This window comes from Colletes latitarsis, chromosome 12, assembly GCF_051014445.1.
Source record: "Colletes latitarsis isolate SP2378_abdomen chromosome 12, iyColLati1, whole genome shotgun sequence".
NCBI lineage: Eukaryota > Metazoa > Arthropoda > Insecta > Hymenoptera > Colletidae > Colletes > Colletes latitarsis.
Genome location: NC_135145.1, coordinates 26,148,570 through 26,176,436, shown reverse-complemented (window position 1 = coordinate 26,176,436; position 27,867 = coordinate 26,148,570). Strand labels below are relative to the sequence as shown.

General features: G+C 40.3%; 1 protein-coding gene across 15 annotated transcripts in view; it reads left to right on the top strand.

Annotated features, from left to right (window-relative positions):
* Nucleotides 1–27,867, top strand: part of Sls (sallimus) — a 190,307-nt gene that overhangs the window by 62,835 nt on the left and 99,605 nt on the right. For all 15 annotated transcript variants that reach the window (XM_076779954.1, XM_076779949.1, XM_076779951.1 and 12 more), the window contains exons 24-39: nt 3,898–4,037; nt 4,101–4,617; nt 4,717–4,860; nt 4,923–5,174; nt 5,239–7,940; nt 7,999–9,001; nt 12,296–12,694; nt 12,756–13,275; nt 13,386–13,557; nt 15,510–15,696; nt 20,163–20,502; nt 20,606–21,341; nt 24,008–24,346; nt 24,445–24,601; nt 24,674–24,840; nt 25,036–25,165. In XM_076779954.1, the coding sequence (XP_076636069.1) occupies nt 3,898–4,037; nt 4,101–4,617; nt 4,717–4,860; nt 4,923–5,174; nt 5,239–7,940; nt 7,999–9,001; nt 12,296–12,694; nt 12,756–13,275; nt 13,386–13,557; nt 15,510–15,696; nt 20,163–20,502; nt 20,606–21,341; nt 24,008–24,346; nt 24,445–24,601; nt 24,674–24,840; nt 25,036–25,165 (7,905 nt within the window). The remainder of the gene's footprint in view (nt 1–3,897; nt 4,038–4,100; nt 4,618–4,716; nt 4,861–4,922; nt 5,175–5,238; nt 7,941–7,998; nt 9,002–12,295; nt 12,695–12,755; nt 13,276–13,385; nt 13,558–15,509; nt 15,697–20,162; nt 20,503–20,605; nt 21,342–24,007; nt 24,347–24,444; nt 24,602–24,673; nt 24,841–25,035; nt 25,166–27,867) is intronic.

Genomic DNA, 27,867 nt, shown 5'->3' with positions numbered 1-27,867 from the left:
ATATGAATGTATTATGTCAGGAGGCATTGAATTGTAATATAGTAGGATTTTTATTAATTAAATTAATCCACAAAAGTATTTTTTTAAAAATAGAAGAAAAACAACAATTTCTTATTAGCTTTAACCCCAAAGTTCAGAGTTTCTCTGTAGATATTATAGAATTGTATTATGTTAAGAGTCATTGAATTGCAATGTAGTAGAATTTTAATTAATTGGATTAAACCACAACAATATTTTTTAAAGAATAGAAGAAATATTAATTTTCAGAAGAAAAACAACAATTTCTTCTTAGCTTCAAACACAGAATTCAGAGTTTCTGTGTAGATATTATAGAAATGTATTATGTTAAGAGGCATTGAATTGCAATATAGTAAAATTTTAATTAACTGAATTAATCCACGAAAGTATTTTTTTAAAAATAGAAGAAAAACAAGAATTTCTTATTAGCTTTAACCCCAAAGTTCAGAGTTTCTCTGTAGATATTATAGAATTGTATTATGTTAGGAGTCATTGAATTGCAATGTAGTAGAATTTTAATTAATTGGATTAAACCACAACAATATTTTTTAAAGAATAGAAGAAATATTAATTTTCAGAAGAAAGACAACAATTTCTTCTTAGCTTCAAACACAAAATTCAGAGTTTCTCTGAAGATGTTATAGAAATGTATTATTAGGAGTCATTGAATTGCAATATAGTAGAATTTTAATTAACTGAATTAATCCACACAAGTGTCTTTTTTAAAATAGAAGAAGGACAACAATTTCTTATTAGCGTCAACCCCAAAGTTCAGAGTTTCTGCGTAGATGATATCTAAATATACTATGTTAGTAGTCATTGAATTGCAATATAGTAGAATTTTAATTAATTGGATTAAACTACAACAATATTTTTTAAAGAATAGAAGAAATATTAATCTTCAGAAAAAAAATAACAATTTCTTCTTAGCTTCAAACACAAAATTCAGAGTTTCTGTGTAGATACTATAGAAATGTATTATGTTAGGAGGCATTGAATTGCAATATAGTAGAATTTTAATTAACTGAATTAATCCACAAAAGTATCTTTTTAAAAATAGAAGAAAAATGACAATGTCTTATTAGCTTTAACCCCAATGTTCAGAGTTTCCTTGTAGATATTATAGAATTGTATTATGTTAGGAGTCATTGAATAGCAATGTAGTAGAATTTTAATTAATTGGATTAAACCACAACAATATTTTTTAAAGGATGGAAGAAATATTAATTTTCAGAAGAAAAACAACAATTTCTTATTAGCGTCAACCCCAAAGTTCAGAGTTTCTGCGTAGATGATATCTAAATATACTATGTTAGTAGTCATTGAATTGCAATGTAGTAGAATTTTAATTAATTGGATTAAACCACAACAATATTTTTTAATGAATAGAAGAAATATTAATTTTCAGAAGAAAAACAACAATTTCTTCTCAGCTTCAAACACAAAATTCAGAGTTTCTGTGCAGATATTATAGAAATGTATTATGTTAGGAGGCATTGAATTGCAATATAGTAGAATTTTAATTAATTGGTTTAATCCACAAAAGTATTTTTTTAAAAATAGAAGAAAAATAACAATTTCTTATTAACTTTAACCCCAAAGTTCAGAGTTTCTCTGTAGATATTATAGAATTGTATTATGTTAGGAGTCATTGAATTGCAATATAGTAGAATTTTAATTAATTGGATTAAACCACAACAATATTTTTTAAAGAATAGAAGAAATATTAATTTTCAGAAGGAAAGCAACAATTTCTTATTAGCTTCAAACACAAAATTCAGAGTTTCTGTGTAGATATTATAGAATTGTATTATGTTAGGAGGCATTGAATTGCAATATAGTAGAATTTTAAGTAACTGAATTAATCCACAAAAGTATTTTTTTAAAAATAGAAGAAAACAACAATTTCTTATTAGCGTCAACCCCAAAGTTCAGAGTTTCTGCGTAGATGATATCTAAATATACTATGTTAGTAGTCATTGAATTGCAATATAGTAGAATGTTAATTAATTGTATTAAACCACAACAATATTTTTTAAAGAGTAGAAGAAATATTAATTTTCAGAAGAAAAACAATTTCTTCTCAGCTTCAAACACAAAATTCAGAGTTTCTGTGTAGATATTATAGAAATGTATTATGTTAGGAGGCATTGAATTGCAATATAGTAGAATTTTAAGTAACTGAATTAATCCACAAAAGTATCTTTTTAAAAATAGAGGAAAACAACAATTTTTTATTAGCTTTAACCCCAAAGTTCAGAGTTTCTCTGTAGATATTATAGAATTGTATTATGTTAGGAGTCATTGAATTGCAATGTAGTAGAATGTTAATTAATTGGATTAAACCACAACAATATTTTTTAAAGAATAGAAGAAATATTAATTTTCAGAAGAAAAACAACAATTTCTTCTTAGCTTCAAACACAAAATTCAGAGTTTCTGTGAAGATATTATAGAAATCTATTATATTAGAAGTCACTGGATTGTAATATAGTAAAATTTTACTTAACTGAATTAATCCACACAAATATATTTTAAAGAATAGTAGAAAAATCAATTTTCAGAAGAAAAACAACAATTTCTTATTAGCGTCAACTCCAAAATTCAAAATTTCTGCTTAAATATTATGTAAATATATTATATTAGGAGTCATTGAACTATAGTACCCTAGAATTTTGATTAATCAGACCAATTGGGACTGTGTTAGAATCTTCTAAGCCCTTCAAAATTCTCTATAATCTCATATCACAAAGATCAAATCACCTATTACCTAAATGTTCATGTCTGATATTCATCAAGATAATAAAACTTCAATATTTATCAGGGAATAACCGCAAATCCAAACACACTATGAGTGTTAAAATTCATTTAAATTGAAATACTTATAAAACTCACATTTCTACATATTAAAGAAGATACTGATTTTAATTTAAACAAACGTATACTGATACACCTGATAACTCAAACCTTATCTAATAAAAATCCTGGCAATTGAGAAACTGTTCAACTCAGACCTGATTAATCAAAAATTCGCTGTTTTAAAACCTAAAATTTTCTGTCAAACAAGAAAACACAAACTTTATCTAATAAAAACCCTAGTAATTGAGAAACTATTCAACTCAGACCTGATTAATCAAAAATTCGCTGTTTTAAAACCTAAAATTTTCTGTCAAACAAGAAAACACAAACTTTATCTAATAAAAACCCTAGTAATTGAGAAACTGTTCAACTCAGACCTGATTAATCAAAAATTCGCTGTTTTAAGAAACTTGAATTTTCTGTCAAAGAAGAAAATAGTAATAATTCTCTAATTTTACTCAATTATTAGCAAAGCACAGGCCCTATCCTCCTCCACGTTTCCACCCCCTGAAACTCCCTGAAAAAATACACAATAAAGAACTTCATCACAGAGAAAGGATCCCTTCCCAACAGCCTCCTCACACAGAAAATTCAAGCAAAAAACCTAAATTCGGGTCATTTTCGTTGGCAACTCGTACAGAAGCTCGTAAAATGGAGGAAAATAACATTTGCCAAAGAAATCGGTGCAAAACAGCGGTCGATCGATGCTGCAAACCCTACCCCAACGACGGGAACCATTTGGGAACGAGAAGAAAATCCGAAATGAATGTTTACAACTATTCTAGCGAAAAGAATCTGTTCAGAAATACTTGTCAGAATCCAAAGTGTCGCCATATTGGTCGACGAGTTACGTTTCAAGGCGAAGAAAGCCAGTATGGAACCCAAAAGCTGAAAAACAGTAGAGCAAATCGATGGTTTTAGGTCCTTAGGCGTTTCAAACCAGTAATTTATTGAGTCTTCGATTCATTTGACTGTGTCATATTAGCGAGACGAGTGGAAATATATTTAATATCTTTGTAGCACGACGCAGTATTCTTCTGGACACCCAACATCCCGATGGCCTTGAGAAGATCCGCGAGCTCGAGGCCCAAGGACACCCAGCCCGCTTGGAAGTCGAGGAACCACCTGTGACGCCGCCAAGATTCGTCACAGAACTCAGAGTAAGACTGCCTCTTTTCAAAAGGTATTTGTTTCAATCACTAATTCTGTTGGTGTCTCTTCAGGGTACCACCGAGGTGTACGAAGGGCAAACAGCTCACTTCGAGTGCCAAGTGGAGCCCCTTCACGACGCCAATTTGAGGATCGAATTCTTCCACAACGGCAAGCCTCTGCCATCAGCTTCCCGGTTCCACGTGACCTTTGACTTTGGCTACGTGGCCTTGGACATCGGTCACGCGGTCCCTGAAGACGCTGGACAGTACTCCGTGCGGGCGATCAACGCCCTCGGTCAGTGCGTCTCTTCGATCGAGCTGAGAGTCATCCCGAGGGATAACATCATCCTGGACTCTCAGCGCCCGGAAGGGATGGACAAAATCCGTGAACTCGAGGCCCAGCAGCCTTGGAAGAGACCTGAAGTGCCGGAGCCACAGACGAGACAACGACCTGTCTTCACTCAGCCCTTGCAGAACATCGACGCCATTCCTGAGGGGCAGACTGCTCACTTTGAGTGCAGGCTGATACCTGTGGGGGACCCTACCTTGAAGGTCGAGTGGTTCAGGAATGAAATTCCGCTCGAGACAAGTGAGTCTACGTTCTTATCCTCCTTCCTCCTGATGGAACAGTTCAAACTAGTATTGGAGAGCCTGGCAACTGGTATTTTCTTCAATCTGTTTCTTGCAGGCTCACGAATAACCAAGGTTCACGATTTTGGCTACGTGTCCCTCGATATTAATCATGTAAGAGAAGAGGACGAGGGTGTCTACATGTGTCGAGCTACCAATCCGCTTGGAGAAGCTGTCACAACAGCTTCGATGAGGATTAAGAGTCAGTATCTCAATCAATGCATCGTGTAAGTAATATTTATCGATTGAATTTCTCTCGTGCAGGTAAAGCCAGCATACAATTGGAAACCCAGCACCCTGAAGCTCAGCGTAAAATCGCTCAACTTGAGGCTGACAAACCCAGTCGACCCGAAGAGCCGGAGAAAGTGTTCGATAAACCCATATTCACGCAGCTACTGACCGGACCCACTGAACTCTGGGAAGGTCAGATGGCCAGATACGAGTGCAGAGTCGTCCCTGTTGGCGACTCCAGTTTGAGATTCGAGTGGTACATAAACGGAGTCGAATTGAAAATGGGTAAGAATTTGTTGTTCACATCGTCGGTTACTTTCTTCTCACGAGATCGTTCATCGTCGAACAGGTTCTCGTTTCCACGTGAGTCACGATTTCGGATACGTGACCTTGGACATCCTGAAGGTCATAACGGAAGATTCCGGCGTGTACACGTGCAAGGCGATCAACAAAGCTGGAGAAGCCGTTTCCTCGATCTCTCTGAAGGTGAAAGCACGCTCAGCCATCGACGCTGACAGCCTCCAACCCGACGCATGGCAGAAGATCCAGCTGAAGGAGGCAGAAATGAACAAAGTGCCAGAGATGTTCGTTGACACGACGCCGCAGCAAGCTCCAGTTTTCACGAAGCACCTCGAAAGCTACGACAAACTCGTCGAAGGTCAACACGTGTACCTGGAGGCTCAAGTCGAGCCGAGAGCAGACCCAAACCTCCGCGTGGAATGGTTCAAGAACGGGGTAGCGCTTCAAACGGGGACCAGGCTCCGTAGCACCTTCGATTTCGGCCTGGTGACGCTGTCCATCAACGGATTGAGGGACGACGATTCAGCGATTTACACCTGCAAAGCCACCAATCTGCTGGGAGAAGCTGTGTCCACTTGCAGCTTGAAAATCGTCGACCGCCACTGGCTGCTCGGCGACACCCTTCATCCTGACGCTCTGCCAAAGATCGACGCTCTGGAACAGCCTCACGTTTCGTCCGCCGAGCAACCAGAGCCAACCTACGAAGAGCCAGTGTTCATCACCCATTTGAACAACGTCGAGTGCGTCGAAGGTGACAATGCACACTTCGAGTGCAACGTGGAACCGTCGAAGGACCCAACGATGAAGATCGAGTGGTTCATAAACGGAAAACCACTTCCCACCGGCGCCAGGTTTAAATCAACCTACGATTTCGGTTACGTCGCTCTGGACATCAATCACGCCTACGAGGAGGACTCAGGAGTGGTCATAGTGAAAGCTACGAACTCCAAGGGCTCGGCACAGACGTCAGGCACCTTGAAGTGCACCAGCAAACAAAACATCTACCTGCAGACTCAGCATCCGCAAGGAGAGGCAGGTCTGGAGAAGGTCAAGGAGGCGGAAGACGCCTACTTGTCCAAGTATAGGCGGCCAGAGGACGGGCCGGAGCACGAGTACCCTAAACCGATTTGGACGGTTCCCTTGCAACCGGAATTCAAGCTGGGAGAGTCCGAGCCGTTGCACCTGGAAGGCCAAGTGGAGCCCAAGGAAGATCCAAACTTGAAGATCGAGTGGTACTTCAACGGCAAAGCCTTGGAGCATGGATCCCGCTTCAAGATGACCAGCGATTTCGGGTTCGTCACCCTGGATCTGACGGATGTGTACGATCGTGACTCTGGGATCTACACCTGCAAGGCCTACAACAAGGCTGGCGAAGCCTTCACCTCGACGACTGTTTACTGCTCGACCAAAGAGAACATCATCGAGAGGTCGCAGCATCCAAAGGGCAAAGAGGGTCTGGAAGCCATCCAGGATCTCGAAGAGTCCCTCAAACGACAGGAAGGAGCTCCGCCAGAGAGCGAGGAAGGTCATCCGCCGGTGTTCACCTCTCAATTCGAGAACCTGACCAACCTGTCCGAGGGAGAGATCGCTCACTTCGAAGCTTCCCTTACTCCAACAGGCGACCAGACCATGGTCGTCGAGTGGTTCTACAATGGGAAATCGTTGGAGGCTAGCCACCGCACCAGAACTGTCTACGCCTTTGGCATGGTCGTTCTGGAAGTCCTTGGAACGAAGATCGAGGACTCTGGTACCTACTCTTGCCGAGCCACGAACAAGTGGGGCCAGGCTGAGATCAGCGTGCAACTGGAGTGCGTCGACAAGTCCAAGGGACAGAAGCCTAAATTCACCACACAGATTCAGTCGTTGGAGGGCCTGAAGGACGGCCAGTCGGCTCACTTCGAGTGCACCCTTATTCCAGTCGGAGATCCTCACATGAAAGTGGAATGGTTCCACAACGGTCAGCCCTTGAGACACTCCTCCCGGTTCAAGATGGTGTCCGACTTCGGCTTCGTCGTCATGGATATCGCTGGAGTGATGGCGCACGACACCGGGGAATACGTGTGCAAGGCCAGCAACAAATACGGCGAGGATTACACCAAAGCAACCATCAAATGCTTCGGGAAGAGCGGAGTCTACCTCGACTCCCTGCAACCGGACTCTCTCGCCAGGATCCGCGAGCTGGAGAGCTATGGCGGCGAGCAACCGACATCACCGACCACCCCGGTCACCGAGCCACCCAAATTCATCACCCAAATCGCCGACATCACCAAGTTGGTCGAAGGGCAATCCGCTCACTTCGAAGCCAGACTCACTCCAGTGGCCGACCCAGACCTCAAGGTCGAGTGGTACTACAACGGCAAGAAGCTGCCTCATGGGCATCGGTACAGGACCTTCCACGACTTTGGCATAGTCATCTTGGACATACTCTACTGCTACGAAGAGAACTCTGGCGTCTACGAGTGCAGGGCCTTCAACAAGTACGGAGAGGACACGACGAAAGCCACCCTGAAGTGCTACTCGAAATCTAGCCTCATTTTGGACTCGCAGCTCCCCAAGGGAATGGAAGGTGGCTTGGAGAAGATACAGACTCTCGAGGATTCGATGATTCGCACGAAAGACGAGAAGGTGGTCGAAGAACGTGGAAAGGCTCCGATGTTCACTGTGCCACTGAGCAACATCGATGGCCTCCGGGAAGGGGAAAGCGCACACTTTGAAGCAAGACTTACACCTACCGACGATCCAAAACTAAAGGTACTGTCAGCCACTATGGTCGAACTTATCATCCATAACCCTTGGTCTTTATTTGCAGGTCGAATGGTTCTGGAATGGAAAACCGTTGCGTACCGGGTCTCGTTTCCGTACCTTCTGCGACTTTGGCTTCGTCATCCTGGAAATATCGCCAATTTACCCAGAAGATTCGGGCGAATACAGCTGCAGAGCGACGAACGAATACGGCGAGGCGGTGACGACTTGCACCATGAAGTGCACCGGGAAACGGAGCATAATTCTGGAGTCCCAGCTGCCAAAAGGGATGGAAAGCACCATTGACAAAATCGCGGAGCTGGAAGGCCTGGGGAACGAGCCCAGCGCAGCTACTCCGGACGACGACACGGGGAAACCCCCGGAATTCATCACGACACCCTCCGATTTGACTTTAACCGAGAATTCTCTGGCTCACTTCGAGTGCAGACTGACTCCCATCCACGACTCGAGCATGAGGGTCGAGTGGTTCCACAATGGGAAGCCTCTGCTGGCTGGTACCAGAATCAAGACGATCCATGACTTCGGTTTCGTCATCCTCGAAGTTGCCAACTGCTACCAACGCGATTCTGGCCTGTACACGTGCAAAGCAACGAACCGCCACGGCGAGGCCACGGTGTCTTGCAAGCTGCAGGTCCGTGGTCGCCAAGGTATCATCCTGGAGCCTCAGTTACCATCGAACTTCAAGACTGGAACGGAGAGTATCCAGAAATTGGAGGAGGCCTTGTACAAGAGGGACGAGATATTGACTGAGGAAGAGTCGCCAAACCCTCCCAGGTTCACGGTCGAGTTGAAGGACATCGAAGTGGAGGAAGGAGCCTCCAGCCACTTTGACTGCAGAGTCGAACCGGTCGGAGACTCCACGATGCGTATCGACTGGTTCCATAACGGGCGGTCCTTCGCAACGGGATCGCGAGTCCACCAGATCAACGACTTCGGGTTCATATCTTTGGACATGTCGTACACCTATGCTAGGGACAGCGGCGAATATGTTTGCAGAGCCACGAACAAATGGGGCTCTGCTACCACCAAAGCAACCATCACTTGCAAATGTACGTACTTTAGAACTTTAATGATGATAAAATTGGTTCAATTTTCAAACGGCCATAACTCCTACAATGTTAAAGGTATCTCATTGAAATTTTGGGGACAACTAGAGTTCGTGGATACCTACAAAAAAGTATTAGACAATTTTTCTGTAGGGCGTCAAATAAAATTACTAAAAATCAAAAACTAATTTTAAGGAAAAATCGACAGTGGGGAGTCCCCTTTTTCAGCGAAAAAAAAAGTTTCTAATCGTTCTGGAAAAAATATTTTCGGTTGAGGGGGTCAATTACAAGCATTTTTGGTCAATAGACATACCCCCGAAATCCTACCCACTTTCTGGAAAAAAAATCGAGAAGATCTTTAGAACTTTAATGATGATAAAATTGGTTCAATTTTCAAACGGCCATAACTCCTACAATAGTAAAGGTATTTCATTGAAATTTTGGGGACAACTAGAGTTCGTGGATACCTACAAAAAAGTATTAGACAATTTTTCTGTAGGGCGTCAAATAAAATTACTAAAAATCGAAAACTAATTTTAAGGAAAAATCGACAGTGGGGAGTCCCCTTTTTCAGCGAAAAAAAAAGTTTCTAATCGTTCTGGAAAAAATATTTTCGGTTGAGGGGGTCAATTACAAGCATTTTTGGTCAATAGACATACCCCCGAAATCCTACCCACTTTCTGGAAAAAAAATCGAGAAGATCTTTAGAACTTTAATGATGATAAAATTGGTTCAATTTTCAAACGGCCATAACTCCTACAATAGTAAAGGTATTTCATTGAAATTTTGGGGATAACTAGAGTTCGTGGATACCTACAAAAAAGTATTAGACAATTTTTCTGTAGGGCGTCAAATAAAATTACTAAAAATCAAAAACTAATTTTTAGGAAAAATCGACAGTGGGGAGTCCCCGTTTTCAGCGAAAAAAAAAGTTTCTAATCGTTCTGGAAAAAATATTTTCGGTTGAGGGGGTCAATTACAAGCATTTTTGGTGAATAGACATACCCCCGAAATCCTAACCAGTTTCGAGAAAAAAATTCCTTAATGAAAATACAGTCTGAGGCCTGAGGTGATTCCTCGAAATTTCATGTGAATCTTTGAAAAATCATAACTCCTGAACGGATTGGACGATTTTAATTTTCAAAAACGCAAACGACGCGTATTTAGATGAGGAATATGTAGAAATTGCAAAAATATTCAAAAAGTTGATGCTTGACACCGCAAAATTAGGAAAACCCCATAAAAATAGTCCAATTTTCAAACGACCATAACTTCAACACTAATGAATATATTTGAATGAAACTTTTTTCTGAAGTAGAGCTCATAGGTACCTACAAAAAAGTATTACACAACTTTTCTGTAGGGCGTCAAATAAAATTAGTAAAAATCAAAAACGAATGTTTAAGAAAACTCGACAGAGGGTAATCCCCTTTTTCAGCGAAAAAAAAAGTTTCAAATCGTTCTGGAAAAAATATTTTCGGTTGAGGGGGTCAATTACAAGCATGTTTGGTGAATAGACATACCCCCGAATTCCTACACAGTTTCGAGAAAAAAATTCCCAATCGAAAATGTAATTTCTGGCTAGAAATGTTTGTCCGAAATTTCATGCGAATCTTTGAAAAATCATAACTCCTAAACGGATTGGACGATTTTAATTTTCAAAAACGCAAACGACGCGTATTTAGATGAGGAATATGTAGAAATTGCAAAAATATTCGAAAAGTTGATCCTTGGCCCCGCAAAATGAGAAAAACTTCCTAAAATTGGTTCAATTTTCAAACGGCTATAACTCCTACAATATTAAAGTTATTTCATTGAAATTTTGGGGACAACTAGAGTTCGTGGATACCTACAAAAAAGTATTACACAATTTTTCTGTAGGACGTCAAATAAAATTACTAAAAATCAAAAACTAATTTTTAGGAAAAATCGACAGCGGGTAGGTGCTTAAATTTTTCGACGAAAAAAAAAATTTCAATTCGTTCTAGAAAAATTATTTTTATCTAGTGGGGTCAATTATAATCATTTTTGGTGAATAGACATACTCCCGAAATCCTAACCAGTTCCGAGAAAAAAATTCGAGAAGGTGCATAAATTTTTCTGCGAAATTAAAAAATTTCAAATCATACTAAAAAAAATATATTTACTTACAGGGGTCAATTGTAATCATTTTTGGTCAATAGACATACCCCCGAAATCCTAACCAGTTTCGAGAAAAAAATTCCTTAACGAAAATGTAGTCTGAGGTGATTCCCCGAAATGTGAATCTTTGAAAAATCATAACTCCTGAACGGATTGGACGATTTTAATTTTCAAAAAGCCAAACGCCGCGTATTTTAGTGTAGAATGTTATAAAATTATAAAAATATTGAAAAAGTTGTTCCTTGACCCCGTAAACTGAGGAAAATCCCCTAAAACTGGTTCAATTTTCAAACGGCCATAACTCCTACAATAGTGAATATATTTCATTGCAATTTTGGGGACAACTAGAGTCCATGGATACCTACAAAAAAGTATTACACAATTTTTCTGTAAAGCGTCAAATAAAATTACTAAAAATCAAAAACTAATTTTAAAGAAAAATCGACAGCGGGTAGTCCCCTTTTTCGCCGAAAAAAACGATTTCAAATCATTCTGAAAAAAATATTTTCGCCTGCAGAGGTCAATTACAATCATTTTTGGTGAATAGACATACCCCCGAAATCCCACCCACTTTCGAGAAAAAAAATCGAGAAGATCTTTAGAACTTTAATGATGATAAGATCTTTGGGATACCAGGGGTGCTAGAAAAATGCTTTTGACGGTTTGTTAGTATTGGTAATCCTAGCAGACCCCTTTTTGGGGGGGAGGAAATCCTCATGGGCACCCAAGGGGACTTTTACCGGCTGAAACCCCACTGGTGACCATCCTCAGACGCCTGGCGAGGGGCTGGGGACTGTAATGAGACATCACAGAGTCCCCCCCTTCAGGCCCCTCCCACCGCAAGCGCCTGGTCACCAGCCAGGTGGCCACGTTGGCTGCAGGACTCATCCTCAGCCAACTGGCCCACCTGCAGCCTCACGCTAGCCCTAAGCTACCAGTCTTCTCAGGTTCATGACCTCATCCCTGCATCCCCTATCCACCCCCTGGACGACCAAATGGCCTAGCAGACCCTGCCTCATACACAGGATACCTGTAGAAATAGGTCTAGCGCTTGTGGGAGGGCGTAAGACTAGTTTCTTGCGACCCGTCGAAGCATTTTTGCAGAAATGGTCACCCGTTGCACAGGTGATACTGACGAATGCTTGAATGTTTCAGCCAAGAAGACGATAGACTTTGAGTCTCAGCTGCCATCGGGCATGAGCGGTGAGAAATTGAAGGAACTGGAACGTGGACCAGTGAGCGAGCCACCTGCCGAAGAACCACCGCGTCAACCGCCCAGATTCATCACGCAGATTCAGTCCGCAACGGTCGACGAATCCGAACCAGTCAGGTTCGAGTGTCGCGTGGAGCCGAAGGACGACCCGAACTTGCGTATCGAGTGGTACAGGAACGGGAAGCTGATCCCAGCTGGGCACAGATACAGAACCATGTACGACATGGGGTTCGTGTCCATGGACATCTTGTACGTCTACCCTGAAGATTCCGGAGAATACGTTTGCAAAGCCATCAATGACCTTGGGGAGGACACTACCAGGGCATCAGTTTCATGCAAAAGTAAATGACGCAATATGAATTGAACATAGTCGAGTATTTAATTTGTGAATCTGTTCCACAGGGTTGCCTAGCATTATCCTGCAAAACCAGGTGCCAAAGGGTATGAAGAAGTCGGAGGCGCTGATGCAAATGGAGGCTACCATTAAGAAATACACCTCGGAAGTTCACCTGACCGAGGACGACCTCTACGACGCTGACAAGAAGCAACCACCCCGTTTCGTCACTCAGATTCAAGACCAGACCGAGCTTGTCGAGATGAACAGCACGAAGTTCGAGTGCCAACTGGCGCCTGTCGGCGACCCCAACATGAAGGTCGAATGGTTCTTCAACGGCAAGCCGCTGCCACAAAAGAACAGGTTCACGCCTATCTACGATTTTGGCTACGTGGCCATGAACTTTGGCTGGGTGTACCCTGAAGACAGCGGAGAGTACCTCTGCAGGGCCACGAATCTTTACGGGATGGACGAAACACGAGCTGTAATCCGAACTGCTGGGAAGCCTGGCATCATCTACGAGTCGCAGTTGCCAAAGGGCATGAAGAGTATCGAGAAGATCAGAGAGATGGAAGCTGCATGGCAAATGTAAGAAATATAGAGACTATACTGACTGACTATTGAAGGATATTTAAAGAATTTCTGACAAATGATACGGTTAATGGTTCTCACTCTGTGAACACATGCTTGGTGCACAGAGTACCTGAGGAAGAGGGTGAAGAGGAGAAGGTGAGAGCCCCTCCAACCTTCGTGAGCAAACCGGAACCAGTCACTGTTGAGGAGGGCGATTGGTCCAGATTCTGCTGCCGCGTCACAGGCCATCCGAGACCACGTGTCATGTGGATCATTAATGGTCACACTGTAGTGAACGTAAGTTTTGGTTTCTATTCGTTATTATTGATAATTGCTATTTTCAGGTATTGCAGAGCTCGAAAAGGTTAATATGATCCCTGAAGCATTGGCTGAAGGGTGGAGAATTCAGTGATAAATGAGCCTATCACCTAAAAATCAAGGATACAAATTTGTTGATGGAGATTTCGTTGGAAAGTTATTAACAATTAAATTTCAAATCGTTCTGGAAAAATTATTTTCGGCTGCGGGGGTCAATTGTGATCATTTTTGGTGAAGAGACATACCCCCGAAATCCTACGCATTTTCGAGAAAAAAATTCATTAACGAAAGTATAGTCTGAGGTGATTCCCCGAAATGTGAATCTTTGGAACAACATAACTCCTGAACAGATTGGACGATTTTAATTTTCAAAAACGCAAACTACGCGTATTTAGATGAGGAATATGTAGAAATTGCAAAAATATTCAAAAAGTTGATGCTTGACCCCGTAAAATTTGGAAAACCCCATAAAAGTGGTCCAATTTTCGAACGGCCATAACGCCAACAATAGTGAACGTATCTCATTGAAATTTTTTTCTGAAGTAGAGCTCATGGATACCTACAAAAAAGTATTAGACAACTTTTCTGTAGGACGTCAAATAAAATTACTAAAAATAAAAAACGAATTTCTAGGAAAAATCGACAGTGGGGAGTCCCCTTTTTCGCTGACAAAAAGATTTCAAATCATTCTGAAAAAAATATTTTCGTCTGCAGAGGCTAATTACAATCATTTTTGGTGAATAGACATACCCCCGAAATCCTAAGCACTTTCGAGAAAAAAATTCCTTAACGAAAATATAGTTTGGGATGATTCTCCGAAATGTGAATCTTTGAAAAATCATAACTCTTAAACGGATTGGACGATTTTAATGTTCAAAAAGCCAAATGCTGCGTATTTTAGTGTAGAATATATAGAAATTGTAAAAATATTCAAAAAGTTGATGCTTGACACCGCAAAATTAGAAAAACCCCAATAAAAATGATTCAATTTTCAAACGACCATAACTTCTACAATATTAAAGTCATCTCATTGAAATTTTGGGGACAACTTCAGTTCATAGATACTTACAAAAAAGTATTAGACAATTTTTCTGTAGGGCGTCAAATAAAATTACTAAAAATCAAAAACTAATTTTAAAGAAAAATCGACAGCGGGTAGTCCCCTTTTTCGCCGAAAAAAACAGTTTCAAATCATTCTGAAAAAAATATTTTCGTCTGCAGAGGTCAATTACTATCATGTTTGGTGAATAGACATACCCCCGAAATCCTAAGCACTTTCGAGAAAAAAATTCCTTAACGAAAGTATAATCTGGGATGATTCCCCGAAATGTGAATCTTTGAAAAATCATAACTCCTGGACGGATTGGACGATTTTAATGTTCAAAAAGCCAAATGCCGCGTATTTTAGTGTAGAATATATAGAAATTCTAAAAATATTCAAAAAGTTGCTCCTTGACCCCGCAAATATGAGAAAACCCCCCTAATACTGATTCAATTTTCAAACGGCCATAACTCCTACAATATTAAAGTTATCTCATTGAAATTTTTTTCTGAAGTAAAGCTCATAGATACCTACAAAAAAGTATTAGACAATTTTTCTGTAGGGCGTCAAATAAAATCACTAAAAATCAAAAACTAATTTTAAAGAAAAATCGACAGCGGGTAGTCCCCTTTTTCGCCGAAAAAAAAAATGTCAAATAATTCTGAAAAAAATATTTTCATCTGCAGAGGTCAATTACTATCATTTTTGGTGAATAGACATACCCCCGAAATCCCACCCACTTCACAGAAAAAAAATCGAGAAGAATAAATGATTTTTTCGAGTATTTAAAAATGTAAAGAATTTACATACTTTAAGAAAATTAAAAAGGATCAAACAACTCAAATACTTTGGAAAAGTCTTTCGTTAAACATTTTTATCGTTTCCTTAGGGATCTCGTTACAAGTTAACGTACGACGGGATGTATCATTTGGACATCCCCAAGACGAGGCAGTACGATCACGGAAAAATCGAGGTTATCGCCAGGAGTTCGGTGGGTGAGACTCGCACAGAGACAACGTTAACCGTGAAACCAAGAAGCGACGATTATCGTGGAGTGTTGAAGAACTCGCCAAGACGTAAGTTTATCCTGAAACGGGGGCTCCCTTACATAAACGTGTTGCATTCTTTGTGTTCCACGAACGTGAACATACTTTATTTCAACACACGTCAATATTTCCTCGTCGATTCTTCAAACTTTTATATTTAAATGAAATTTCTTTGGCACAAAGAATGCAAGCACATACAGAAAACAAATGAAAATCCGCCAAAATCGAACAACGGCACAATAATATACAGGGTGCTCTGTCAACCCTGGGAAAAATTTTAATGGTAGATTCTAGGGACCAAAATAAAACGAAAATCAAGAATACCAATTTGTTGTTTGAGGCTTCGTTAAAAAGTTATTAACGTTTAAAGTTCAGCGTGTGACATGCGCAGAGCTGCGTGCGCGCCACAGTGGTCCTCGCGCATGCGCACAGCTGCTGCGCGCCATAGTGGTCCTCGCGTCTCACAGGCTGAACTTTAAACGCCAATAACTTTTAAACGAAGCCTCAAACAACAAATTGTTATTCTTGATTTTCGTTTTATTTTGGCCCCCAGAATCCCCCGTTAAAGTTTCTCTCAGGGGTGGCTGAACACCCTTGTATACCACACGAGAGAAAAGAAGAATAAAGTGAAACGCGGTCGTTCGACTTGATTAGCAATCAACAGAGTCGCGATAACCGAAACACAGTACATAAGATATCGATACGACACATACATTCTATTCGAGTACAGAAAACACTCGAAACCATTATTCGAACACCAGCCTTGCTCCCTGTCCTCCTCCTCGAAAACGAATGTTAACGAAAGGATTTGAAAGACTCACCTCATCCTCGAGCACCCCGAGCAGCTTCTTCTTCTTCTTCTTCGGGGTTTGGGAATTCGACGGGCATATCAATGTCGACTAAAGTCAAAGGTATCGGCTACTTCGTTTCGCAAACCGGCATCCAGGTATGGAATAAACCATCGAGAAAGCAAACTCGTTCTCAAATTATTTGCTGATCATTGTTTTTTCAATTTTTTGTTGTCCGAATGTTATTAGACCTGCACGGAGAAAAATATGTCGACGTGCGATTTTAAAAACGATGTCTACTCGCTCAGCGATCTCGAGCACCGCCGATTCGAAGTTGAATATTTTCCTCCGTGACTGAGATGTGTTCTATTGCACTGGAGAAAACGGGTTTATTGCTCATTGATATGTTCTTAATATTTTTTTTAAGAATGATTCTCACTTCATCGTAATTTTATTTGATGTATTTTTTGCGCACACTACCATAAATCGGATCAATTGGGCGATTTGGCATCATTGGTACGGGGCTGAGATGGCGTGAACTGCTACTTTTGAATCACTCGTGAAAACTTCATTAAAAAGTTAAATTCAAAAATTTTTAATCGTGCTGAAAAAATTATTTTGGATTAGGGGACTCAATTGCAATCATTTTTGGTGAATATATATACGCCTGAAATCCTACCCACTTTCGAGAAAAAAATTCGAGAAGGTGCCCGGCGAAATTAAAAAATTTCAAATCATACTAAAAAAAATATATTTAGTTACAGGGGTCAATTACAAGCATTTTTGGTCAATAGACATACCCCCGAAATCCTACCCCATTTCGAGAAAAAAATTCGTTACCGAAAATGTAGTCTGAGGTGATTCCCCGAAATGTGAATCTTTAAAAAATCATAACTCCTGAACGGATTGGACGATTTTAATTTTCAAAAAGCCAAACGCCGCGTATTTTAGTGTAGAATATTATAAAATTATAAAAATATTCGAAAAGTTGATCCTTGACCCCGTAAACTGAGAAAAACCCCCTAAAACTGGTTCAATTTTAAAACGGCCATAACTCCTACAATAGTAAAGGTATCCCATTGAAATTTTGGGCATAACTAGAGTTCATGTGTACCTACAAAAAAGTATTAAACAACTTTTCTGTAAAGCGTCAAATAAATTTACTAAAAATGAAAAACAAATTTTTAAGAAAAATCGACAGGGGATAGGTGCCTAAATTTTTCGACGAAAAAAAAAATTTTTAATCATGCTGAAAAAATTATTTTGGATTAGGGGACTCAATTGCAATCATTTTTGGTGGATACATATACACCTGAAATCCTACCCACTTTCGAGAAAAAAATTCGAGAAGGTGCCCGGCGAAATTAAAAAATTTCAAATCATACTAAAAAAAATATATTTAGTTACAGGGGTCAATTGCAAGCATTTTTGGTGAATAGACATACCCCCGAATTCCTACACAGTTTCGAGAAAAAAATTCCCAATCGAAAATGTAATATCTGGCTAGAAATGTTTGCCCGAAATTTCATGCGAATCTTTGAAAAATCATAACTCCTGAACGGATTGGACGATTTTAATTTTCAAAAACGCAAACGACGCGTATTTAGATGGGGAATATGTAGAAATTGCAAAAATATTCGAAAAGTTGATCCTTGACCCCGTAAACTGAGAAAAACCCCCTAAAACTGGTTCAATTTTAAAACGGCCATAACTCCTACAATAGGAAAGGTATCCCATTGAAATTTTGGGGATAACTAGAGTTCATGTGTACCTACAAAAAAGTATTACACAACTTTTCTGTAGGACGTCAAACAAAATTACTAAAAATCAAAAACGAATGTTTAAGAAAACTCGACAGTGGGGAATCCCCTTTTTCGCCGAAAAAAAAAGTTTCAAATCGTTCTGAAAAAAATATTTTCAGTTGCGGGGGTCAATGACAAGCATTTTTGGTGAATAGACATACCCCCGAATTCCTACACAGTTTCGAGAAAAAAATTCCTAATCGAAAATGTAATATCTGGCTAGAAATGTTTGCCCGAAATTTCATGCGAATCTTTGAAAAATCATAACTCCTGAACGGATTGGACGATTTTAATTTTCAAAAAGCCAAACGCCGCGTATTTTAGTGTAGAATATTATAAAATTTTAAAAATATTGGAAAAGTTGTTCCTTGACCCCGCAAAATGAGAAAAACCCCCTAAAACTGGTTCAATTTTCAAACGCCCATAACTCCTACAATAGTAAAGGTATCTCATTGAAATTTTGGGGACAACTAGAGTTCATGGATACCTACAAAAAAGTATTAAACAACTTTTCTGTAGGACGTCAAACAAACTTATTAAAAATCAAAAACGAACTTTTAAGAACAATCGACAGGGGGTAGGTGCCTAAATTTTTCGCCGGAAAAAAAAATTTTCAAATCGTTCTGGAAAAATTATTTTCTGTTGCGAGGGTCAATTGCAATCATTTTTGGTGAATAGACATACCCCCGAAATCTCACCCATTTTCTAGAAAAAAATTCGAGAAAGTTTTCGACGGAAAAAAAAAATTTCAAATCGTTCTAAAAAAAATATTTTCTGTTGTGGGAGTCAATTACAATCATTTTGGGTCATTAGACATACCCTCGAAATCCTACACACTATCGAGAAAAAAATTAAATTTAAATTTGGCGCCTTCGTAATTCTTTGAATTTCCACTGAGTGGAGCTGAGAACCGCTACTACAGCGCCATCTTTCGGACCACGGTTGTGAATGGAGTTTAATCACGCTTGATTTTGTGATCACTGTTAATGATTTTGCACGCCATCTCTATTACAGGGTAATTATTAGCCGAGCAGAGTCCGTATTTCTCAGAGTGCTGTCTATGTCGTGCTAGTATCAACGTTATTTATAATCCTCGTTCGCGTAGCGAATTTCTTGTTTTAGAAAATATATATGTTCCTTGTTACCCACGTTCCCCTCGTGTCGCGTTTCGTGGGGCAGAGAGACGTCGAAAATCTACAAATAATCCACGCATGAATCTCGCAAATTGAAGACGATATTGGATCTCTGCGCACGATCGCGAACCCTTGAAATGTTAGAAATTTCAGACCTTCCCCGAAGATGTGTTCAATGAATAAAGACCTTGTTAACCACGTGCTCTAATCTAAATTGTTCGGATGTCCACCTCTGTCTCCGGTACTCTGGTTCCCGGGCATCTTGTTTCTCCCGCAGGAGACGTCGTTATGTGTTGCATCGCCAACGAAGTACTGTGTCGTATTTCCCCGTGGTCTTAGATCAATCTTTTCCCGCGAAAATACGACGTTCCCCCGATCTTAACGTTCGTCACTCGCCATTAAAGCTTGCTCGCTGAACTGAACTGAAACTGGCGCCCTCTACATGAGGGATTCCCCCCATTTTGAGGGGAATCCCCATGGACACTCAGCCTTCTCAGGCTGATGACCTCATCCCCGCATATTTTCGAGATTCTTGTACATATTTGGTTTAAAATATCCAATTTTATGATTCGAACAAACACGAATGGTGCTTGTGTTGAACAGATACTTATAAAAGCAATGATTGCAGTTCAGTTAGGGGGTTACGGTTGAGGAACGTTGTATTTTCGGTCGAAATAGAACGTATCCGAGCCTAAACGGTTCACGTTCGTCTGGCATGCGTTGTCGGTTGCGCGGCCACATAGAAACGGAGGTCTAACACACCTTTTCCCTAGCGTGGTATGATTACGGGCTGACCCAATACCAATCGGAGCGACAGAACACAGAACTCGAGAGAGTTTTCGACGAGAGACACCACAATGTGTCCCAAGGGATCGAGATCGCCACCGAGCACCTCGGGCAGAAGGTCATCAAAGAGCCTGAAACGGAATGGCAGAAGTCCGTCAAGAGCAAGAAGAACGAGGACTACTACAACAAGCTCATGAACCTGGAGGAGGAACAGGTCTTGAAGGAGTCCAGACTGAGGGAAACTACCCACCAGTTTGCCATTCCTGGTGAGAAGATCGTCGCCAACTCCATGGCCAAGGGAATGGCCCAGAAGTACGAGGAAACCTTGTGAGTTTGCCATTTTCCCATTGGAGGGGCAAATAACAGTTCTCCGCCGATCTAAAAACGGGGAATCCCCGTACAATTCCCTAACAAAGTGATTGCGTTTCAGGGAGGACAAGAAGGACGAAACAACTGAGGAGACGGTGCAACAAACAACGACGAAGTTCGTGAAGAAACCGCACGTGACGGAAGTGGACATCGACGTGGAGCGCTCGAAGGCCTCAGGAAAGTATCCTCCCGAGCCATCAGAGTCCACGGTCCACGGTCGCGAGGTCCACGTGGCGAAGCAAAAGCAGACCCAGAAAGAGATCAAAGGCGACCTAGAAATCACCCGAAAGATAACAGCGACGGAAACCACCGAGGTAGAGCACAAAGCCAAAACGCAAGAGCGCGTTGTTCAGGGCCCTACGAAGCCAGCGAAGCCGCCAGTCTTCACGAAGAAGATTCAACCTTGCAGAGCATTCGAGCAGGAGCAAGCGCGATTCGAAGTCGAATTCGACGGCGACCCATTGCCGACCATCAAATGGTACCGCGAAGATTTCCCCATTCAGAATTCGCCGGACCTCCAGATTTACACCTTCAGCACAAAGTCGGTGCTAATCGTTCGACAAGTATTCATGGAGGACTCCGGTGTGTTCTCCGTGATCGCTGAAAATCGAGCCGGGAAGGCCAAGTGCAGCGCCAACTTGGTCGTCGAGGAACGCAGAAGGCAACCAGGAAGAGGAGGCGTAGTACCACCGAGTTTCCTCTCGACTATCCAGAACACCACCGTGAATTCTGGCCAACTGGCTAGATTTGACGCTAAAGTCACTGGAACCAAGCCTTTGGACGTTTACTGGCTGAAGGTAATTTATTTCTTTATTGATTTATGCCTATTTTTTTCATTTTAGAGAATTTTCTTTCTGGTTGCAATATTAGAGCTTGAATAACTCAGATCCTTGAATAAATATATGTAGGATAAAGGCAGTGCATAAGCTTGCTCCGCAGTCCCCAATCGCTCTCAATGTTCTGGCTTCCCTGGTCACTTTCATTGTGCATAGATAGTATTTGAAGATAATATGATGAGTATTACGGTTTGATATCATGAACTTACACTTGTCAATGTTAAAAGTCATTTATGCAACGTTAATGGTTAGTATTGTATAGATCAGCTTGCTCCGCAGTCCCCAATCGCTCTCAATGTTCTGGCTTCCCCAGTCACTCTCATGCAAAATTAGTATTTGAAGTAAATATGATGGGTATTATAGTTTGATCTCATGAACTTACACTTATTAATGTTAAAAGTCATTTATACAACATCAGTGGTTAGTATTGTGTAGGTTAGCTTGTTTCGCTACCCCAATCGCTCTCAATGTTCTGGCTTCCCCAGTCACTCTCATGCATAATTAGTATTTGAGGACAATATGATGGGTATTATGGTTTGATATCATGAACTTGCACTTATCAATGTTAAAAGTCATTTATGCAACATCAGTGGTTAGTATTGTATAGATTAGCTTGCTCCGCATTACCCAATCGCTCTCAATGTTCTGGCTCCCCCAGTCACTCTCATGAATAATTAGTATTTGAAGATAATATGATGGGTATTAGGGTTTGATCTCATGAACTTACACTTATTAATGTTAAAAGTCATTTATGCAACATCAGTGGTCAGTATTGTTTAGTTCTGCTTGCTCCGCATTCCCCAATCGCTCTCAATGTTCTGGCTTCCCCAGTCACTCTCATGAATAATTAGTATTTGAAGACAATATGATGGGTATTATAGTTTGATCTCATGAACTTACACTTATTAATGTTAAAAGTCATTTATGCAATGTCAAAGGTTAGTATTGTATAGATCAGCTTGCTCCGCATACCCCAATCGCTCTCAATGTTCTGTCTTCCCCAGTCACTCTCATGCATAATTAGTATTTGAAGATAATATGATGGGTATTACGGTTTGATCTCATGAACTTACACTTATTAATGTTAAAAGTCATTTATGTAACGTCAATGGTTAGTATTGTGTAGATCAGCTTGCTCCGCATTCCCCAATCGCTCTCAATGTTCTGGCTTCCCCAGTCACTCTCATGCATAATTAGTATTTGAAGACAATATGATGGGTATTAGGGTTTGACCTCATGAACTTACACTTATCAGTGTTAAAAGTCATTTATGCAACATCAGTGGTTAGTATTGTATAGGTTAGCTGGCTTCGCTACCCCAATCGCTCTCAATGTTCTGGCTTCCCCAGTCACTCTCATGCATAATTAGTATTTGAAGACAATATGATGGGTATTATGGTTTGATCTCATGAATTTACACTTATTAATGTTAAAAGTCATTTATGCAACATCAGTGGTTAGTATTGTATAGATTAGCTTGCTTCGCAGTCCCCAATCGCTCTCAATGTTCTGTCTTCCCCAGTCACTCTCATGCATAATTAGAATTTGAAGACAATATGATGGGTAATATGATCTCATGAACTTATACTTATCAATGTTAAAAGTCATTTATGCAACGTCAATGGTCAATATTGTATATAAAAATCTTAAAATCATCAGCAAAAAGCAGAAAGTAGCTACATTGTATACAACTTGAATCAGTTTACATTTTTTAAATTACAAGAAACTATTTTGGGACTGCTGTTTATATAACGAATAGTCTTGGTTGGATCATTCGTCTCTTGTAGCCTAATCCTGAGGTTAGAAAGAAAAGCCCTCCGCTTGAGAGTCGTACCCTTAGGTATTGCTATTTAGATTTACTTGTAAACTTTTGTAAATTAATTTCTCTCTGAGAAACCCTTAGTCTTTATTGGTTCTGTATCGATCAAGAAAATTTGAATACGTCTAATAAGAAATAATGGTTTAGCTGTTACGACAGACAAAATATGTAGTAAATCAACACAGTGGGATCACCAAAAATACTGAAACTCACTTTCAATCAGTAAAATGACTAGTTAATCACAATTAACAAAATTAAAATGTTTCACATTAATAATCAAGTCTATAACAATATTGTGGTAAATCAACAGTCACAGTGGGATCCCCCCAAAATACTGACAGTCACTTTCAATCAGTAAAATGACTAGTTAATCACAATTAACGATATTAAGATGTTGCACATTAATAATCAAGTCTGTAGCAACAATGTAAAATGGAATTTCAACGTTGAATTTGTTGGGATTCTGTTTGCTTCAGGCCAGTAACTCTAAACAATTCATTATTATATTTAAACACATTTATCTCTAATTACATATTTCTACACCTGTTCCCTCACACCGCCATTACACACTACCAAGCTACTCTGGTATTCCCCTTCCAGTGCTGCCAACTACACCAATAAAAATAACTACCCAGAATTCCACAAAAACGCGGCAATTATGAAATAAACCAAACGCAGATCAAACTGATTAGAAACACGTTCACAGCGTTCGACGTTAGAACGAATATTTGAATTGCTCAGGTGTTCCTACGATGATTATCAGACTTAATTGCAATTAATCGTTCGTTTTGCTCGTACGTTGTTACAGAATGGCAAGAAGGTGACGGCAGACATTCGCTACAAGACACTCGAGGAAGACAACACTTACACTTTGCTGATCCTGGAGACGGTACCTGAAGATTCCGGAAAATACGAGTGCGTTGCGTTGAACAGTGCTGGGGAAGCTCGTTGCGATGGTGAATGCACGGTTAGGGGGCCTCAATCGCCCGCGAAAACGGCGAAACCGACGACGCCTGGCGTCGAAAAGGCGCCTGCGGTTCTGGAGCCGCTGAAAGATCAGACGATCAGAGAGGGGACTTCCGTTGCTTTTGCGTGCAGGATCACTGGAAAGCCGGTACCCACTGTGCAATGGAAGAAAGGCGACAAGGTGATAATAATCTATTTGCTTGTTGCAACACAATGCTTCAGCCTTCAATCATTACTCTTCAGTGGAAGAGTTTGAATACACGATAGTTGTCTCTGCAGGTAATCAAGCCATCCAAATACTTCCAAATGCAGAAGGAAGGTGACCTCTGTACCTTGAGGATCTCTGAAGCCTTCCCCGAGGACGAGGGTGTCTACAAGTGCATCGCCAAGAATCCAGCCGGCGATGTAACCACGTCAGCCAATCTCAGAGTTCTTGGTGAGGATTGTCTTCGGTTACTGGACTTGTATACCCAGTTTACCTTAATAAATTCGTGACATTTGTTATCAGCTCCCGACGCGGCGGATGTCCTGCCCAAACTGACGCCTCTGAAGGATCAGACAGTCCTGGAGGGCCAGCCAGCGCAATTTAAAACTCAGGTCAGCCCAGCGAAGCCAAAGCCAACGATCCAGTGGTATCGCGAAGGTGCCCTCATCCCTCAGTCGCCTGACTTTCAGGTGAGATTTCAGTTAGATTTTTCCACATCCCCCGCCAGCTTTTGGGACTTGGACCAACAACTGGTGATCCCTTTATTCTACCTTGTCCCCTCAGTGTTGGGTAGACCAATTAGGCCATATATCGAACGTTTACTGTGTTTTAACGAATTACTTATGGGATTGCTCGATAAATGAAGGGAAACGTCTGCATTTCAGATGATCTACGAAGGCAATAACGCTGTGCTGCTGATAGCAACAACCTACGAAGAGGACACTGGCACCTTCACTTGCCGGGCCACCACTTCGGCTGGCACCGTAGAAACCTCCGCCAAACTCATCGTCAAAAGTAAGAATTGAATAAGAGATACACGTTCAATTGCTAACACGAAGCGCGATTGAATCGACGGGATAAGCCTCTTGCGAAATGGCGGGAAAACGTGCACGTTCGAAACAACGCAAGATTGAAATTTCAAAATTTGTAAGCGTAAAGGGGAGTTTCTAAAATTTGTGAGTAAACATATTGATATGAAAACGCGTTGCCTCGATTTGGCGCGCTTTCTCGTCGAACGCGACCACCGAGGCGTATTTTTATTTCTCGCTTTTTTTGTTGTTTTCTTTAAACACCCCCTAACCTGCCAAACTGTTACCATTTTTTTTTCTACCCTGTACCTCCCCTGGCCACCCCCCTCAATAATCAGTCTCGAGACCACCCCCCCCCTGGGGAGTTTGTACTAACTCGTCGTGTTTTGAAAGTAGACGAGCGAGTGAAACGAGACCTCTGAGGGACAAAGAAAGGATAAATAGAATGTGGATATCGGTGGGGAATTAACTGTGTGGCGATTAAATGTCGCGAGGGTGGTGCTGATACGAAAATTGAGACGAATCGAAGCGTTTAAATTGATTCTTTCGATTTTTGCGCTGTACATAAGCCAGAATGCCGCGAAACGTCACGTGACTCGTTTGCTCGTTCGATTTAGTGTCGATGTTCATTATAAAAACAAATATATATTTATCATAAAAAATACATAATATATATATAAGTGTATACGTTACCCCGACGCAATAAACAGTTGGTCGTACGAGAAATTTATAGTTAACACGAACACACGCAAATCCCTTTTAACGTTCTATTAATCGATTATTTATTATTGTACAATGGAAAGGCCAATAAAAACGAATGTTTCAAGTACGTACAAGCCTCGTTTGTTGCCGATTCAACGATCTAGTGTCTCACGATCGATTAGTTAAGCGAACTTTTAGTTTCTAAGCGGAAATATAGTCTTCTCAATTGTCGGTAGATGGCATCTCGAAATTCAAAATGGAAGCTTCACATCGAACACCCAAACTTGTACCTAAAAATTTACTTAAAATGCAAACTTTGTTTTACAAAGAATGAAATGCAAAATGGCGTACAAACGCAAGAAGCACGAGAGATGAAACTCTTATATTTTTTAGTTACTCTGCAAACCCACCGTCGATAAGTTAGGGTATTAGTCGATTAAAACACAGTAACGATTAATTTAACTTTTTGTTCTGGATTTCAACAAACTTGAAAGTAAATATAATGGAAAATGTAGTGTCACAGGAAAAGTGAAGATTTTTATAATTGTTTTGAGGTTATGTCACGCCTGGAGGGAACCAAATAATTTTAGATTCATAATGTACAATTTTGTTCACAGAAATCTGTGCAAATAAATATTCAGAAAGTAATTGAAATGAAAATAAAATGAAATTCATGCGATGGGGCACCATTTTGAATCGAAGACGAATTTGAAATTTGTAAAAAATGTTATAGAGGCCATTTTTCTGTCATTATGCACATCACAAACATTTGCAGGATTAAAAAAAGACAATAATGATAAAATAAAGGAAGGATATGAATATTTATAAAAAAAATTAAATAGTTTTTGTTAAAATACACCATTTTGCAGGCACAAGTGCGCCAAAATTAGGTATACAATCTTGTTCTGTTATTAAACGTAGATAATATGGGGGTTAAAAAACTTCATATAACAAAAATAAATAGAAAAATATAATAATAATAATAATTGACGTGAAAAACAATTTTATATTCATTAAATGGTGGGGAAGTCCCGAAAAAAGTAAACAAAGTGAGTTCTGCACAGATTGAAATATTGAAAATCTGACATGAAATGAGCACATATCGTAAAACGAATACGTTAAATATGAAAATTCAAACGTTATTTTATTGTTAATCAATATTTACAAGATCCAGATGTGTAAAGTCCAAAGTCACTACCTTCCATGATTGCCAACTAATACTTTTGACACCTGTTTTTCACGTAAGATATAAGTATCGACAATTAACAGTAAAATAATGTTTAAATTTTCATATTTCGTGAAAGATTCTCAATATTTCACCCTGTGCAGAACTAATTTTGTTTATCTCTGGGAGAAATTTTAATGGTAGATTCTAGAGACCAAAATAAGCCGAAAATGAAGAATAGCAATTTGTTGATTGAGGCTTCGTTAAGAAGTTATTAACAATTTCGTCTGTGGAGCGCCACAGTTGCGCGCGCGCGAGTTGCAGTCTCACAAGCTGAACTTTAAACGCCAATAACTCTTTAACGAAGCCTTAATCGACAAATTGGTACTCTTCATTTTCGTCTTATTTTGGCCCCCAGAACCCAACAACAGCATTTAAAATGATTTCATAGCTATAAATTGAGAAGTATAAAACTGTTATTCTTCTTTCGATGATTCATTCGTAGTTACGTCATTGACGTGAGTCATGGATTGTTCTAGGGGTTGGAGGGGTTGACACCGCGAACTATATCTAGGGAAAAGGTGGGGAATATTTTCTAGGGACCCAAGTATGTTTAACCGTCGGTGTAAACAAGAGCTGTTAGGCGATTAATAGCCGACGAATACTATCTCCGGCTGGTACGTTCGCGGTGCCATAAATTCGAACGTGTTTTGCTTACGAAACGGAACGCGGACCGTGACTCACGAACCTCGCGTCTCGTAAAACAATTCGCGCATCCGCCATCCCCGAAAATAATGTGAAACTTGATTGGAACACGCGGC